Genomic DNA, 18,098 nt, shown 5'->3' on the forward strand with positions numbered 1-18,098 from the left:
CCCATGTCATCTTCAATTTGCTTATGTTACATGTAATTCCTTTACACGCGTTCTCAGTTGTAAAAATTTATTTTTGCCGTTTAATATTGAATTAGATCTGTTATAGAGAAGAAACTCTACTCTTAAAATTTGATTGAAAATATGAAACATTTTAATAGTAAACTTAATTCTTAACCTCCGTAATACATATATAAAAAAGCTAGTATTAATAAAGTTTGACTCCTTTACGTTATATGACTTTGGATAGTAAGTTTTATTGTGAACTTAGAGTTTTGTTATAAACCAGGATAGTAAGTTTTGAAAATAACGTAATGGCCAGATATAAGTTGTTTTTTGAGAATTTTTCTTAGATTGTTTTTGGTTTTTTTTTTTTTTTTTTTGAATCCTGTCTATTACGTGCTAATTGCTTATCATTCTTGTGCAGTATGGCTGCTGCAAATGCTGGACGGATTGACCATACACAGCCTGGCCCTATTGACGATTCGGTGTTAAAGTTGCAGCCCACCCATCAGTCAGAAGCTATTTGGAATGGGCAGGTACAATACAGCAGTAAATATTTATGTTAAATGTACACGCATTTAATTCATACAATTTACATGCAGACGTTTGTCATATGTTAATCCAAGGATCCGTTTTGTGCAGGATCCAGGGGCCCTTACTTGCCGTGGCCATACTGAAGAGTTCTCCAACCAAGAGCCAATGGTAGACGATCAAGTCGTTGACATCATTAAGGCATTGGGCTTGGAGGGACTGCTGAGGCAGCCGGGTAGAGAGCTTGACCACGGCCTAATTACAGCCTTAGTGGAGCGATGGCGGCCCGAGACTCACACCTTCCACATGACACATGGTGAGATGACCATCACATTGCAGGATGTGGAGGTGATTCTCGGGCTTCTTGTTGATGGTGACGCTGTAACAGGGAGCACACAGAAAACTTGGACGACTATGTGCGAGGAGTTCCTTGGCTTTCGACCTATAACTCAAGACCAGCATAAGGAACTTAATGGCCAAAGGATTCTCATCAAACGGCTTTTGGAGCAAGTTGCTAATCCATTGCCGCCTAATGCCGAAGAGGATGAGCTGCATAAGTACGCACGATGCCATATCCTAGCGCTACTGCGGGACACAATATTCATGGACAAATCCGGCGATAAGGTGCATCTAATGTGGGTGCAGCAGTTGGAAGACTTTCGCAACCCACGAAGGTACAGTTGGGGAAGTGCTTGCCTTGCATGGTTGTACCGAGAGCTATGCAGGGCAAGCCATAAGGACACCAGTCAAATCGGTGGGTGCTTACTATTGGTGCAGTATTGGGTATAGGCCAGGTTCCCCTATTTGTGCCCGGCAATTGAGCGTGGCCCGCCAGTGGGCGCTTATGGTCCTCCAGCGCGTGGTCCTCTGTACCTGAAGTAAGTCTTTACCTTATAAGGATTGTTTCTTATTGTAGTCATATTATTAATTGAGTAAATATCTATAACATTATCTTAGTAGTTATATGTGATAACATTATAGTTTTAGTTATGACATTATCTTAGTAGGAAAGTTCTAAATATTGATCTTTTGTTCTTGATTGTTGTAGGTGAGCGTGGGTCCTAAACAAGAAAAACAAGCCTGCCCACATCTTCAGGGACAGGTATCGCCAGCAAATAGCTTCAATGTTGCCAAGCCAGGTATGAAAATGCTTTGTTTAACATGTTTAGGAACAAGATATATGTTTGGTGAACTTTGAAATATAAACATAGTTGCCTAATGTGTTGCGTACTTGTTTTTGGGCTACTGTAGGTGGTGTGGCAGCCATATGAAGCCGATTTTGAGGACCTTCCGCCATGGTGCATTGCAGAGAGGGCTGTGTGGACGGCAACGGTGCCGCTTGTATGTTTCCACCTAGTAGAGATACATACACCGGATCGTGTCGTTCGTCAATTTGGGATGATCCAAGAAATTCCCGGCGATGTTGACACTGACACCGTGCTTCATGCCATTGATTTGAGGGGGAAGGTGGGCGTTAATTGGATGCGGAAACATGCTTTGCATATCATAAATTGGGGTAACCGCCTTCAATGGTGTTGTCAAGCAGTGCTTGGTGATATGCCTCCACAGCATCAGTACTTCGACTGGTTCAAAAGGGTGACTCGGAGGTTCATCGATGTTCCTGGTGCTACATCGATTATAATGGTAACTTCTCCACATCTTCTACATATAACCGTACTTCTTAGCATGAAACCACTATTTATAAAACATGATATATGTGGTCCAATGTATGCTTAGCATCAAAGAAGTAGCTTAAAGTTGTTTTCTACTTAAGATTCCTTAAAGAGAAGTTATGCATAACACAAATCAATTAATTTCTCCAATAAACTACAAAGGAACATAATATTTCTAATCCAAGATCTAAAACTCAATATAGAACTTAAATGTAGCCAGTGAGCTCTAGCTCAAATGACACTTTCTCGTTCCATAACAATGAGGAGGGTAAGGTCATGGTTCGAGACTCATTGACTGTTGAGTAACTTACCAATCATAAACATGAATATATAAATCACATGAAACAACACTTGTGTCACTTATACAATAAAATGTAACAGCACCTGTATGTCCAGTAGAATTCCAGGGCTGTGTGGCAAACATTTGTTTAACAACCCCACATTTGCGGGTAGAACAAATTGCACATAACAAACTACACATACGGACTACAAGAATAAACATAAGCTTTCTAGTTCCAAGATCTGTTGGACCTTCTTGACAGCATGAACATTCAACAACAATTATGTACTGTAAAATTCCATGCCTGTATGGCAACCTATTATTTGACATTCATTCCTTTCCCAGCGCTGCCAAATATATTATCTTCAAATAAATAAATATATATATATATATATATATATATACACATACAATTCAGCCAATTAAACTACCATTTCAAACATGACAAATTTGCTTAAGCCCTAAACCAATCAGAGGAACCAGTAAGCAAAGTGATATTTGCAACTAGAGAGTTCCTGAGATCTGTGATAATGCATGGCATTTCTGTTAGAATACAAGGTGTCCAATTTTGTAGCATAAAAAGTAGCAACAAACATTGATTGTTCATTCGTACATACATAAACTGGTTGTTGATTTCGTATTGCATTACTAATATACTTGGTTTTCCCATGTGCAGATTGAAGGATACCTCCGTTTGTTGAGCCGTCACCCGGTGGGCACGGAGGACCACCAGGACATTATTGATGTGTTGACTGCAGTGCAGGCGATTGGCCGTGTACAACCTCGGGACCCTGAGGTCCCGAATGAGGAGGCAGCTACTCCTGCGGCAGCAGCTACTTAGAGGCCAAGCACTACTGAGAGCCCAAGCACGAGCACAGCTCCTACTAGACGTCTGCCTGTTCGTACCCCTCGAGTTGTCCCTACCCCTGATCCCCCTCCACCCACCCCACCTCCATCCCTTAGCCCCACAATCCCTTCACCCACCCTACATCCATCCCGTAGTCCCACCATCCCTCCATTGACTCCACATCCTTGTCTTGGGTCTGACATTCGTCCACCCACCCCACGGTCATTTCCCAAGGTGTCACCCATTCCATCCTTTGACTTAGGTATTCATCTAACCCCACCTGACATGCAGTAGGAGCCACCCTCCGACAGTACATCTATTGGCCCTTCATCAGCCATCAACCCACCCCAGGTTCATGTTGAGCAGGCGGTGGGTTACCTGTTCAACCAGAAGGTCGGCCGAAACGCATATCAAAGGCACTTTCTTGTGGGACAGGGGGGCACAAACATGGACACAACGCTGGGCCCGAGGCATCTGACAAAGGACATGCAAGACCTCCTCCTTATTATACGAGACGGCATAAGGTCCAAAAAAGGTAACTGAAATAATACATTTTCAAAGTTTATTTTACAATATATGAGCAGCTAAAAAGCATTATTTGTCATATAATAATTACTTAATCATTATGGTTTGTTCACTTGTTACTTTCATGAAGATGATGATGATGCTATGAAAAGGCCGGAAGCACTAAAATTCAAGTTCAGCACAATAAAAGTAGCAACAAATAACTTTTCTAATGCCAATAAGCTTGGAGAAGGTAGCTTTTAGGTCGATTTTGAAGTGGTTGGTAATGATTCTAACTTATTAATTTGTGATGTATTTAACTGCAGCCAATTAGAGGGGCTAAGCCTCATGAAGTTGGGGAGTTTGAAAATGTGCTGTATGATTATGTTGTTTATCAGGATCGTATCAATTTTTGAACTTTGCTCTGTACGTAGGGTCCAAGGAAACTTATGAAAAGGCTGATGAGGTTCTAAAGTAGGATATTTTGGATTGTTGGACGCCAGAAAATCACTATGGATGGACTGAATCTAAGTGTTAAACATTTCTAGATTTAGACCATCTGTAATGATTTTCTGGAGTCCAACAGTCCAAGATATCCAACTTTAGAATCTCATCAGCCTTTTCATCAGTTTCCTTGGACCCTACCTCTGAGGTCCACGAAAATGGAGGTGTATCATAAGAAGTCGGGTAGGTGTATTCAATCGATAAGTTTTGGTGGGGAAGGAGTTGGAGCTAGCGTTGTTGCTGATGCGGAAGTTAGGAGTGGGAAACTTGTTGTTGTTGGAACACCCAACAAGGTATGTAAAACGAGCTTGATGGGGCTTTACCCAATTTTACAATTGCTGGTCTATTTTGTTATGTAAAGGGTACATGCTGAGTACACTACTTGTGTACAAAAAAAACTGTCCTTTATTGCTGCATGCTTCAAGTTGAAACACTAAGGCTGTAAGTAATCCAAGGAAATATGGCATTGCCTTCTATTATCTCATGTTGCTATGTTGTCCATACATACGGTCAATAGAAATATGGTAATCATGACATATATCTATAATGTGGCATTAATAGAATTTATGTGACAAACCTGAAATTGTTGCGATAAGACTTCCATTGAATACTACAAAGTGGATGTTAGCTTCCGTCCTTCAAGCAAAAAATTTTGAAGTTCATGATCAACCTATCTTCTGTTCAGCTGTTATTAAATGTTTTAATATAGACCCTTCCAATATATTCCTGTACAAGCTAGTCAATTATATTCTTTATCTTTTCCTCAGTTATCATATAGGAGCAGACCTGCTGAGATTTGATTCTCTGGGTGGTGATTCGGTGTTGAAACATTTATGGAATCACCAAGATGCCATTTTGTGCTGTTCATTAAAGGTACAGATTCCAGTTGAAAACACACCTCTTTTTATACTTAGATGGAACGGTTGTGGAGTTGATATAGTGGTTTAGCATATTGTTCAATTTATTTAGTCTATTTAAATGGTAGTATTATTTTATTAAAGCTGGATTTTCATTGGCATTGCAAACAGTGCCAGTTTTCATCTTCGCAAACCAGACAGGGCTTGACATGTTGGAAACAACTCTATTGGCTTTACAAGATATCACTCTCGATAAAATATTCGATGAGTCTGGACGCAAGGCATTGTGTGTTGACTTTGCCAAGTTAATGCAGCAGGTGAATTATAAATGGACAATTTATTTTATTGTAGTGTGCTATCAGGTTGCTTGATATACGTACTCTTGTCCACTCCATAATTTCTTCTTTGGGACTCTGCTTGATATACACATGCATATTTGGTTCTTTTCTTTTGGGACCATACTATAATTTTGGTTCATAAGTCATATGCTGAACTCAACCTCACCCATCTTTTACATGGTTTGCTGAATATAAACTCCCTGCCTTTAACATTTCCATTATAAACCCATAATGTCTGAATGTTTTGCATATTTTGATATCAGGGATTCATTTACTTGCCAGGTGGAATCTGCATGTCGACAATGGGCAAAAGGGGCAACCCATGTACACAGGAGGTGTACCTTAAGTACACCAACAGTAAGCACAAGACCAACACCTATCAAGCATCTCAAACATATTAGCAAAAGAAAAGAAAAGAAAATGTTTTTGTCCTTAATGTATACTTCCTGTGGCTCCCCTCTTCTTTTAATATATTCTTATTACTTATCAAAAAAAAAAAATACTAGCAAAAGAAAATACAGAATCGAGATGTGAAGGTTAACTCTTGACAAATCTGTGGATTTGACTTTCAAAACATAAATTTGACCACGCATGAACTAGTTTCTTGAAAAAGAATGAAACAAGGGGAATTTGTAGGAGCCATGGGGTTGAGCATGGGACCTAAACCCTAGAACAGCAAAACACAGTGCAAAAAAACTTTAAGGCCAACCCTCTTGTTTTGTATGCTGATGGTATTTAAATAATATTTTTCCTTAACAAAACAAAATTTGGACATTGTACAAGCACTTAAAAATGTCAATTTAATATATATATATATATGCTCTGGACCTTATAGCATTTGTAATTAATGCTCTCACTTCCACTCCACGATCTTTATCCTGAGTTTTCACTGGTGTTTTTTTTTTGGTCTATTAAAAAAAAAAAAACTTTTTGTGACTGGTAATATTGATGGAAGTTTTAAATGATATGTTTTTGAGACCATGTTATGACTTCCTTTTCCATTTTACAATTTCTTTGATCTTTTGAACTATAGCTTGTAATTATTTGGAGCAGTTTTTTTTTAAATAATTAAAATGGTATGTTAGACTTGCAGCCAGTGAATTTTATTCTTTAACTTTTAGACCAGGTTGTCCTTAATGTTATAAATAATGTGAGGCAGGTCAATTGGAAATGGCTAACCACAGTGCCCTTCATATTTTTTTCATCACTTTGGCAGGTTAAGGATGTCCTTTTTGAACCTGTTCGTAAAACACAAGACGCAATGTTCTTTTATAAGAATTCTAATGATATGTGGGTTCCATGTGGACCGAAACAGCCGGGCGCCGTCGAAATTACCATGCAGGAGCTGGCAGCAGAAGGGCTTGCTTCAAAGGTATTTGCAGATAGTTATATATGAATACTTGTTTAACTAGATAGTTATTATTATTATTAAATTGGAGTTTTACTGTGGAATTTTGTAGTCAAACAGCTTTGTGGAAGGAGTGTCACACAAGATCAGGCGTCAAATCAAGGAATTAGAGAGGGTATCGGGTGTGGAGAGCAATGCTCTCACTGTTGACGGAGTACCAGTTGATTCGTACCTCACTAGGTGAATCACAATTCTGTAAATCAATAAAGATATTTTGACTTAGGATTTTGGTTTTTTCTGTCATTGTGAGGGATCTGCGTATTATTAACCGAGAATTTTTGTTTTGGTTTTGTAATGGAAAAGGTTTGTTTGGGATGAAGCCAAGTACCCAACTATGTCACCCTTGAGGGAGACTGTGGATAGTATTCATAGTCAAGTGTCAAAGATTGAGGATGATCTCAAGGTAATAATTAATTTCGTCTTGATTTGATATGTTGGTTATCTATTATTTGAAGGCAGAATCATTGCTTGTTACTAAACCAAGCCTTGACAACACTGTATAGTTAAGATTCTTTGAGATCAGCTGAGAGAGATAGAATAAGTTTCTTTACAAATGACCTATGTGATTTGGTTAGGTGTTTATGGTAAATCACCTGTTCACTGCACTTGACTACAATGTGTCTTGTTTTCTGTTTAGCTTATGACATGTGATATCTGTGGATTGTGGATGTCTTAAGTGTGGGGTAATCTTCCTTAGCTGGATGAATTGCTCGGGAGAATGCCAAAAATAGGAAGGATGAGCATCTGTGTATAAATCATAGAGAATTACAATTGTAAAGCCAGGATATTTCAGAGAATGATGGGTATGGTGAACTCCTGTGGCTCATATTAAGATACAAAACCCTTCCAAGAACTCTTCTTAGTGTATAGGGTCTTTTTTTCTTTTTTTTTTAATTGGTGAGTCACACGCACATCTAGTGGGTCTTGGAGCACAATTCAGCTTCCACTCTATTCTTTTGAGGGAAGGATGTGTCATTGGCTTTAGTGTGTCAGATCTTTTGTACATGGTTATGAAACTTGAGTGTTTGTTTCACCTGTTTTCTTTAGGCTATATAGCACAGTCATGCACTGAACTAGGCAACTGATTAGTTTTGGCACAGACTCTATCATACTAGGAGGTAACAAAAAAGGAGGAGCATAGAATGTTGATTCCCTGACACCTTGTGATAAGTAGAGTGTGGTAAATTGCTGCATGAGTGTTTATGATTTTTTATTTTGATGGAAATAACAACAATTGATACCATGAGAGCAGTTGTTTACTTGGCTGTCCTCATATTTTCTAGGCATGTATTCATTTCTACTTTAATATGATTGGCTACCACCTTACAAACTTTAGTTTTCTCCCCGTCATTTATCATGTAGGATTTTTTCCTCCACTTGGATTGATTAGATCTGTTATGTTTCTTGACTGAAGAAGTAAACCTCATAATTAAGCCAAAGCTCTTTAGTTTTTTAGACTGACGTATAAATAAATCTTTATTTTTTAGATGAATGTATATGTGTCTTAAAGCTTTGTCTCTTATATTAGGTTCGTGTTGCTGAATACAACAATGTGCGTAGTCAGCTTAATGCTATAAACCAAAAGCAAAGTGGAAGGTACATGTTTTTCTTCTTTCTTCCTTCCTTTCTCTCTGTTTTTTTTTTTTTTTTTTTTTGGGGGGGTGGGGGGGGAGGGGGTTAAAATTGCACATATATGCAAAATAGTTGATTCTGGTTTCTGATCAGACCTAGCTTTCTGCATTTTTCAGCCTGGCTGTATGGGATCTCTCAAATGTAGTGAAACCAGAGGATATAATTACCTCAGAACATCTTGTGACTCTCCTTGCAGTTGTTCCCAAGTATTCACAGAAAGACTGGTTAGCTAGCTATGAGACTTTGACTAGCTATGTGGTATGGATTATTATTTCTGGTTATATATTCTAGTTCCTGTTGGTTCGGCCTTGTTGATATTGTGGTAGAGTTGTGATTTAGTAGGCTACATTGCTTACAATTTGATATGGGTTCACTTTAATCAATCAACTTATCCAGCATGCCCCTTAAATCTGTGGAACAGTTGTGCTACCTTTCTGACAATATGATATGGGTCACTTCAATTTATCCAACTTACCTATCATACCTGTTTAGCAAAAAACAAAAAAAACTTTACCTGTGCAATAGTAGTAATCACATTGTTTTATTTTTAGTATCATGATCTTACCTCAAGTCTGATTAATCTTGCTATGTGCTTTCAGGTCCCCAGGTCATCCAAGAAGTTGTTTGAGGATAATGAATATGCTCTTTATACTGTGACGCTCTTTGGACGTGTTGCAGACAATTTTAGAACAGCTTCACGTGAAAAAGGTTTTCAGGTGAGTATGTTGTACAAGTGGCATGATCCAGGGATGTTACAACAGTGAATCTTCATCATGTCATTTAAAATTTATATCCTGGCATGCTCATTTGTACTGTCTGCAAAGCAGAAATGCATAAAGAATTTGCTGCACTTATGCTAATTTCAGCATTTGACTAGGTGGAACATATCTAATTAGTGGCTTGTTATTTTAATATGTGATTCAGATTCGTGATTTTGAACATAGTCCAGAAGCACAGGAGAGTCGGAAGCAGGAGTTAGAAAAGTTAATTGAAGATCAGGGAAGTATGAGAAGTTCTCTTTTGCAGTGGTGCTATAACAGTTATGGGGAGGTATTTTTCTTTTTGTTTTTTTCATTATCTATAAGATGCATCTGACTTATGTGTACCTCTGTAGCCTATTATAAATATGTGGTCCCATTTTTGTTCGGAATCTTTCAAATTGCTGTTTTGAACTAAAATTTTTTAGTTTTGCTGTTTGATCTATTATTATTACTATTATTGGTATACATTGTTGGTATACTTGTTCTTGTTGATGTTGTCTTGCCCTTTGCAATAGGTTTCATAATTTTCTTTTATACTGAATAGGTTTCCTGCCTGTACGTTTTTAGCACCTGGATGCACTTTTGTGCTGTGCGCGTTTTCACAGAGAGCATTTTGAGATATGGTCTGCCGCCATCTTTCTTGGTATGTAGACTCTTATGTTCATTAGTGGTTTTCCAACCAAGAATTTGCCTTTTTTGACAGAGCATGGGTTGTTGAAATGATTTCAGGCATGCGTTTTAGCTCCGTCGGTAAAAAGTGAGAAGAAAGTGCGCTCAATCCTTGAAGGGTTGTGTGACACTGCAAACAGGCAAGTCCATAAGCCTTTGTGTATGTCTTATGGTATAGAATGAGTACACCTCAATAATTACAGTTAAGAATAAGAGGGTCAAGGTTGACATGATCTTAACTACCTAGGCCATATGTACTCAGTGTAGATGCAGATGAACTTAAGATCCATTATTTAGTTAACTAATGAGAAGATGTTATTTGAGATTGTTACCTGATTCAGTGGTCATGGGAGGGCATATTACTCTGTGTGGTCCTGTGTGAACGGGCCTCTCGTAAATGTCAGGGATATCAAGTTTCATTGTTTTTGGGTGAACCTCTGTTTGTTTTTTGTGACCGAAGGTTCAGTAAATGATGAAACATTTATTATATTACATTAGTTCTAAGCTTGCCAATGTTTTTACTTATCAAAAAAAAAATATTACTCTGTGTGGTGAAGAAAAATATGAAGGTTGTCAAAAGGTTTAAAATTCATTGGTTCAGTAACTGTTTGATGATAAAGCTAAACTCTAAACTATTTTCTAAACTTTTATAGGAACTTCTGACTCTTGAATTCTTTATGCCTTTTTAAGTTCAAAAAATTGGGAGCACATCTTGCAGTTCAATTATGATGTGTATTGTTTTGTTTGCTCACCTATGCAATAATACAGAGGATGATACTAATTGCAATGTTGTATTTCTGGAAAGTGTTTGTACATTTGTATATCTTAGTGGTTTTGTAATCTGATTTATGTTTCCTCATTTTGTTTTTCCTCTGATGTTTGGATGCAGCACATATTGGAAAACTGAAGATGAAGTCGGAGGAGGGGTGGCTGGTCTGGCAGGTGATGCTGATTCCCATCCATATGTCTCCTTCACAATCAATCTTGTGTGATCAGTGCTGACTCTGAGTTCATTATCTGTTTCGAAGTCATAGTCCAAGGATTTTTCTAGACACCAATAATAATGGAAGTGTTTAGTGGTAATGTATATTAAATTTAGTTGCCCAATTCTTTGTGTTCAATTATAGTTTCAGCTTTGGGAGTTCCAGTGAGTCTGATGGTACGAGGGTGGAATCTGTGAGAAAGGTTTGCTCTGTAGAAATTTGTATTACAAGATTTATATTATGAGATTGCGGGATCTGCATTTACAAAGTTGGACAGTAATGCTCTTGGTGTATTTTATAATAATGTTATATTAATAATTTAAAAATGCAATACATTTTGTTTTTAATGTACTACATTCACGTGCCTTTGAAATTTGATGCTCTCAGAACTAGTCTAGATAGGTGATTACCGATTACAACCCTTGAATGTTTAACTGTTTAGTGTGGAGTATGGACCAGTGGGCACTGATAGAGAAATTGGATGATGAAAATGCATGCTGGAGCTTGGCAAGGATGATGAAGACTTGGACAGTGAGTCAGTGACATATGTTTGGATTTGGGTTTGGAAGAGCAGTGTGGATGTAGGCAGAGCTGGAATAGGTAGAAATGGCTTAAGGGATCCGACAGCCTGATTATTCTCCTCAACCTTGGACTATGGCTTGTAGAGGCACTATGGCACATGTCGGTGGCTCTGCTGGCCATTACCCTAGGTCTCATCATCAATAAATGACAATTATATAATGATATGTCTTGTGTGCTAATTTATGGATTGTATAGAAGTTGCATTTGGAATTGCAATAAACTATAATTAACAACTTATTTAACTTTTTACTGAAAGTGTGCTAAAATATATTTGCACTTTGAAAAAACAAATGAAAAAGTAAAAAAATGTGGGAATAGTTACGTTTTATTTATTTATTTATTTATTTTGATAGGGAAAAGTTAGGTTTTAAAAAGCTCTACATAAAGCTAAAAAGTTAAAATAAGAGTCTTTAATTTAGTCTCTTTTTGTGTTTATACGAGTGTCACTCTTTACCCATTACAGTTAGTCAGTCACAATGAAATACACAAACCTATATTTTTAAGGCTTAAAACTCTAGACATCAAACTTCCAAATATTTCACATCTTAGGTTCTTCGCTAGTCTGAAAAACATTAATGATATGTCTTTAGCCGGTTATGAACAAATGAAAGAGCAGAGCTCGTCATTAATATATAACAATTATGTAATGATATGTCTTGTATGCTAATTAATGGATATATAAGCATTTCATCAAATGGAAAACGAGTTTCTAAAACTTGATTTCCATTTAAGTGGCATTTTTGTAAATTGGTGTTGTAAATGGAAATCGAGTTTCTAAAACTCGATTTCCATTTAAGTGGCATTTTTGTAAATTGCTGTTGAATGGAAATCGAGTTTTAGAAACTCGATTTCCACTGGGAATTTTTTTGTCCTCCCAACCCGAGAGTTCAAGACTGTTTAGGGGGAAATGTGAGAGGAAAAATTTCCCAGTGGAAATCGAGTTTCTAAAACTCGATTTCCATTGAAGTGGCATTTTCGTAAATTGGTGTTGAATGGAAATCGAGTTTTAGAAACTCGATTTCCACTGGGAAATTTTTTTGTCTTGCCAACCCGAGAGTTCAAGACTGTTTAGGGGGAAATGTGAGAGCAAAAATTTCCCAGTGAAAATCGAGTTTCTAAAACTCGATTTCCATTTAAGTGGCATTTTTGTAAATTGGTGTTGTAATTTATTTACGATTATGCCACCCAAATGGAAATCGAGTTTTAGAAACTCGATTTCCACTGGGGGATTTTTTTTTTTTTTGTTTGTTTTGCAGTCCTGCAGGTGTAAACTAGAATTACTTTTTTCCCTTCCCCTGCAATAGTAAAATAGATCCAGAACACATCACATGGTCAGCGGTAAAGAAGTAGATACAAGCATAATCACCAGTCAAGGAGAGAGTACATCAGATGCAAACAATCGGATTCAAACAGTTACTATTCATGGGCATTATAGTTGCCCTTAGCACACAAAAACATTCAATACATTATCATCGGTTCAAACAAGGCCGTTTTGGTTGAAGTTGCCAAAGTAGTAGCTACATTGCCAATGCCATATCATTGCATTACAGGCAAAAGCTGCACAACGCAACTAATGTAACGAGTACAATGGATAACAAACGTTCAATTAGAACAATATTTAGCAATAAACAAAATAACAACTAAGTCAATACAACATAGTCTACATAGTCGTCTAACACTTGTCCATACTGATACAACATACTCTACATAGTCACCTACAACTTGTCCATACTGATACAACATAGTCTACATAATTGCCTAGCACTTGTTCATACTGAACATAACCATAAGTCCCACGTACAATGCCATTCCAAAATCCAGTCTCAGCTCGCCTGACAACCACGAAGGTACAGTTGTTAGTTTCCAAATATGAAGAACAACAACCAAATGACATTCTGAGCATATTATATAAAAACAGTGACAACACTTGCCTAGTTTGCAGCACTACCACTTGTTGAAGCCCCATAGGAATTGGGACAGCATCTGCGGTTATGCCCCTCTTGATGACACATTCCACATCGTTGCCTTGGTTGAATCTCCCTCAAGTCCGGATCTTCCCTCAGGCTTCCCCGTTCTCATCGTATCCCATCCATTTCATTCCTTAATCTTGACTTCACAGGACGACCTTTGCCCCGTAACAGCTGTGGGTCAGGCACCCACCGTGGTCCGTGAACATCCCTCCACAATGACTCTGATTTTGGCACCACAAAATGATGTGAATATGTCTGAATGGCGTTGTTCAAACTGTAACATGGGTCAATATAGCTGGTTGTATCGAGGTGCAGACCTTTAAGAACTTTAATTGCATGTGAACAAGGGATCTTCAAATTTTGCCACTTTCCACAACCACATATTTGCTCAATTATGTGCACTTCATGACTGTGGTTTCCCCCTCCACCTCTATGGTCGTTATACGGGGTAACCACTTGATATACACCAATTTCATGATTAAAATTCCTCAGAGTGTGTCCTGCAGTTTTCTGCTTATTTTTGTTATAGATTTTCATTGCATAATCACTCCACACCTTACCTTGAGAGAGATCAGAAAGAATTTTTTCATGTCGATCGTAGAAATATGCAACAAGTTTGGACCAAGTGAACTCAACCATTGCAACAATGGGCAAACCGCGGGCACCTTTAAGTACCCCATTAAAACACTCAGAGATATTGGTTGTCATTGCCCCGTAACGTCTTCCACCATCCTGTGACTGGGTCCATTTGTCAACATCATCACTCATTAGATATGTGTATGGCATATAGCGTAAGATGTGGCGATCAGTAGGGTCTACACCCCTCAGTAAATTAATCTTGGCCTCCTTAATGGTTTGCATTATGGACGTGAATTTTGCTTCATGAGTCGCATATCCAGCTTTTAAGGCCAATGCCTTTAGAGTCGGGTCCTCAAATTTTGTGTTGAAGTTGCTAGCAACATGTCAAAGGCAATATCGGTGATATACTTGTTCTTTTCCGTCCTCACCTCTAGGCCACTCTCGAATGGCGCATCTGATACCTTTATGTCGGTCAGAAATAATGCAAATGCCATCCTTAGGTATGACATGCTCTATGGAAGTCTTGAGACATTCTAAAAACCAACCCCAACTAGGCCCTGACTCCCTGTTCACAACAGCAAAGGCAAGAGGCAAAACCTTTTGGTTAGCATCAGTTGCCATTGCAATCATCAACACCCCTTTGTATTTACCATACAAATGAGTCCCATCAATACTGATCACTGGCCTGCAATATTTGAATGCAGCAATGTATGGAGCGAATGCCCAATATACATAGCGCAGTACCGCAATACCTTCGTATGGCCTAGGTATGGTGTGATAGCTGTACTTGGTACCTGAGTCCTGATCCAAGTATGCCAACAACAACTTTCGTAACCTTTAGTAAGACTCCTCCCAATCCCCAAACATCTTAGCAATTGCCTTTTGTTTTGCGTCCCATACTTTATAGTAAGAAAGCTCATGATTATACTTAGTACGTATGATCTCCTAGAGCTCATCAATACGAGCAATGTAATTTTGTCGCAATTTTTCCACAATTTCTGATGCAACAAAATTAGAATCCATCATTTTACCGTCTCTTTGCAGGCCAAAGGGTATACAAGTGTGTGGACCCACATAAGACGTGACCACCCACAGACCATTAAGTTTAGCCTTCATGAATGCCCCAACGTATCACTTGCAGTTGTTATCAACGCATGCGACGCACAATTTTGTTTTGCTCGACCTTCGGGTTATAAAATTTCTATTATCATTTGCTGCGTATATTATCAATGCACGTTTCACCGCCGATTTATTTGCAAAAGTCAACCTTTTACAAAAATGCATCCCATCTTGCCAAGTACAAACAAATGGTTCTAATAGACGTGAAGAATCAAACATATTTTCCCAAGTATTTGCATAGAATGAGTCGGCAGGAGGTCTGTAGCCAGTGGTCGTATTTGTATCACGCTGGATGCCAATATCATCGTCTGCATCACCTTCATCATTGAACTCCATATTTTCCTCTTCAAAATGGAGAACGACTTCATGGTCATCCACATCGTTCTCAAAGTCGCCTCGTTCAATCCTCTCTTCATACTCATCCACACCATCAATACTTTCACCATCATTCGTAGCATGATCTTCGTCTTCGTCTTCGTCTTCAACATAGTCTTCGTCTTCGTCATCCTCCTCTAAATGTGTCTCTTGACAAATGGAGGGTTTCACCAGTATTTACAACATGATCTTGAAATTGGAGCATATAACCTCCCATTGTATACCCTCCCATTGCATTGCATCCATCATCAAGGGTTGTAAATTGTAAAGACGTAGTTGTTTGTTGCACCATCTCAGTATCAACTTCCACAAGCGGCTTTGACCTTATGTACAACTCAGCAGCATTTACTTGGGGCATTTTCTAGATCCTATTAAACATCATCTTCACATGTTTGTCTTCTTTAATCACCATATACCCGTAATTTATTCGTTCATGTAGGACTTCTTGTGGGTAACGATAAATAATCTTGATGTCATACCAAGCAGAGTTCAAATTCAATTCGTCCATTATTTTCAACTTCAAATCATTCAACGTCTTCAACTTACGACGTATCATCATGGGGTAGCATTGGATACCCGGCCCTGTAAATGGAAATCCCTCAATCCCCTGCAGGATTGTCAAGGGGTCCACCGTAGTATACATTTATATCAATATTCTTTAGATGTTGTGAATCTATTAGAGAGTCAAGTATAATATGTTAGCGACATATTTTTTCTCTTTCATTTAACATCAATTACAAAACCTTTTCTATCTACTTAAAGTACAAAAATTACAAATTCTCACCCCACAATTGCATATACTCACCCCACATCACATACAAACACACTCAATCATTATCATTTCGTACTCAAACAAATAACAAAACTAAAAACAAAACTCACCCCCATTACAAAATTTCAACTTAGCTCTAACTAATATAAATAAAAATATCAAACCAAACAACAAGAAAAATAGCCATGATAAAAGCCTAGCAATACAAATATATATCTACAATATTTTTTACTTGTTATAAAATCCTAGCAAATATATACATTAACTTGCAAAAATAGTTATGATAAAAGCCTAACAATACAAATATATATCTACAATATTTTTTACTTTGTATAAAATCCTAGCAAATATATACACTAACTTGCAAAAATAGTCATGATAAAAGCCTAACAATACAAATATATACCTAAATATATTTTTTACTTTTTATAAAATCCTAGCAAATATATACACTACCAAATATAACTTGTTACAAACCCCACATTTGCATATTCACATACAAACACACTCAATCATTATCATTTGTTTCCAAAATTTAAAAAAAAAAAAAATCATTAATTATACTCAAACAAAAAAAAAAAAAAAAAAAAAAAAAAAACTAAACACACAACTCACCCCATTACAAACCTTCAAATCATTCTATCAAAAAATATAAAAAACAATATCAAACCAAACAAAAAAATTAGTCATGATATACATACCCATAAAAAAACCTAACAATACATATATAAATATAAATATATATATATATATATTATATGTAACTAACAACTAGAGAGATTGAGAAACCTTACCTGACATGAGGATGTGGGGTGAGTTTGAATTGAAGTTTGTAATGGGGTGAGTTTTGTATGAGAGTGAAAGAGAGAGACAGCCAGATAATGAATTTTCTGCTGAAATGAAAATGACTGAGAGGAAGGATGTGGGTGCTAGCTGAATGTGTATACCTACAATGAGTGAGAGCATGTGCAAACTGCAAAGGCTGACTCCCGAGAAACCCCAGACCAGACAAAACCAGCTGAACTATGGGACCAAGACATGACCAGACATGACCAGACACGATCAAAACAAGAGTAACTGTACTAAAAAATCGAGTTTTTGAGACTCGGTTTGACTTTTAGCAAACCGAGTCTCTGAGACTCGAGATCAGTCTGTTGTGGACGGGCATGTACACGTGGAAATCGAGTCTCTAAGTTTTTGAGACTCGGTTTGACTTTTAGCAAACCGAGTCTCTGAGACTCGAGATCAGTCTGTTGTGGACGGGCATGTACACGTGGAAATCGAGTCTTAGAGACTCGATTTCCACGTGGACAAGCCACCTTGGATTTGCCCACGTCAGATTGGCTCAAATGCCACGGGGCATGTTCACGTGGAAATCGAGTCTTTAAGACTCGATTTCCAGCTCGACATTCCCCCTGGATTTGGCCAGATCACAATAGAAAACCGAGGCTTAAAGGCTCGATTTTGAGGCCAAAATCGAGCCTTTAAGCCTCGAGATGCTAGAAACAAAATATCTTTCTAAACAGAGCCTACTAACTAGATTGTTACGATTTTAGGGCCAGTTGGCCATTTTGGTCCCACTATAGGAACTCGAGTTTTTAAAACTCAAGATCTATGTAGATTTTCACCCAACTCAGCACCACAAAATAGGTACAAAGTGAGTTTTTGAGACTTGATTTTTAATGTAAAACTCGAATTTCTAAAACTCGATACA

General features: G+C 37.8%; 1 protein-coding gene and 1 non-coding gene across 3 annotated transcripts; both read left to right on the plus strand.

Annotated features, from left to right (window-relative positions):
• The first annotated feature begins 6,485 nt into the window (after positions 1 to 6,485).
• LOC126691754 (V-type proton ATPase subunit C-like) lies at positions 6,486 to 11,318 on the plus strand. Of its 2 annotated transcripts, none has more exons than XM_050386876.1 (11): positions 6,486 to 6,610; positions 6,751 to 6,906; positions 6,995 to 7,122; positions 7,246 to 7,345; positions 8,471 to 8,538; positions 8,691 to 8,832; positions 9,174 to 9,290; positions 9,499 to 9,624; positions 9,903 to 9,978; positions 10,065 to 10,144; positions 10,894 to 10,989. In XM_050386876.1, the coding sequence occupies exons 1-10, from the start codon at positions 6,608 to 6,610 to the stop codon at positions 10,094 to 10,096; spliced, it is 948 nt and encodes a 315-aa protein (XP_050242833.1). In that variant the 5' UTR covers positions 6,486 to 6,607; the 3' UTR covers positions 10,097 to 10,144; positions 10,894 to 10,989. The 2 variants fall into 2 exon arrangements, with proteins under 2 accessions (XP_050242833.1, XP_050242824.1); XM_050386867.1 differs by having other exon boundaries at positions 6,593 to 6,610; positions 9,880 to 9,978; positions 10,894 to 11,318.
• LOC126692823 (small nucleolar RNA snoR74) lies at positions 10,362 to 10,487 on the plus strand. Its single transcript, XR_007645099.1, has one exon. It is a non-coding gene; the product is annotated as a small nucleolar RNA snoR74 (small nucleolar RNA).
• Positions 11,319 to 18,098: the final 6,780 nt, after the last annotated feature.

This window comes from Quercus robur, chromosome 1, assembly GCF_932294415.1.
Source record: "Quercus robur chromosome 1, dhQueRobu3.1, whole genome shotgun sequence".
In the NCBI taxonomy this organism is placed as follows: domain Eukaryota; kingdom Viridiplantae; phylum Streptophyta; class Magnoliopsida; order Fagales; family Fagaceae; genus Quercus; species Quercus robur.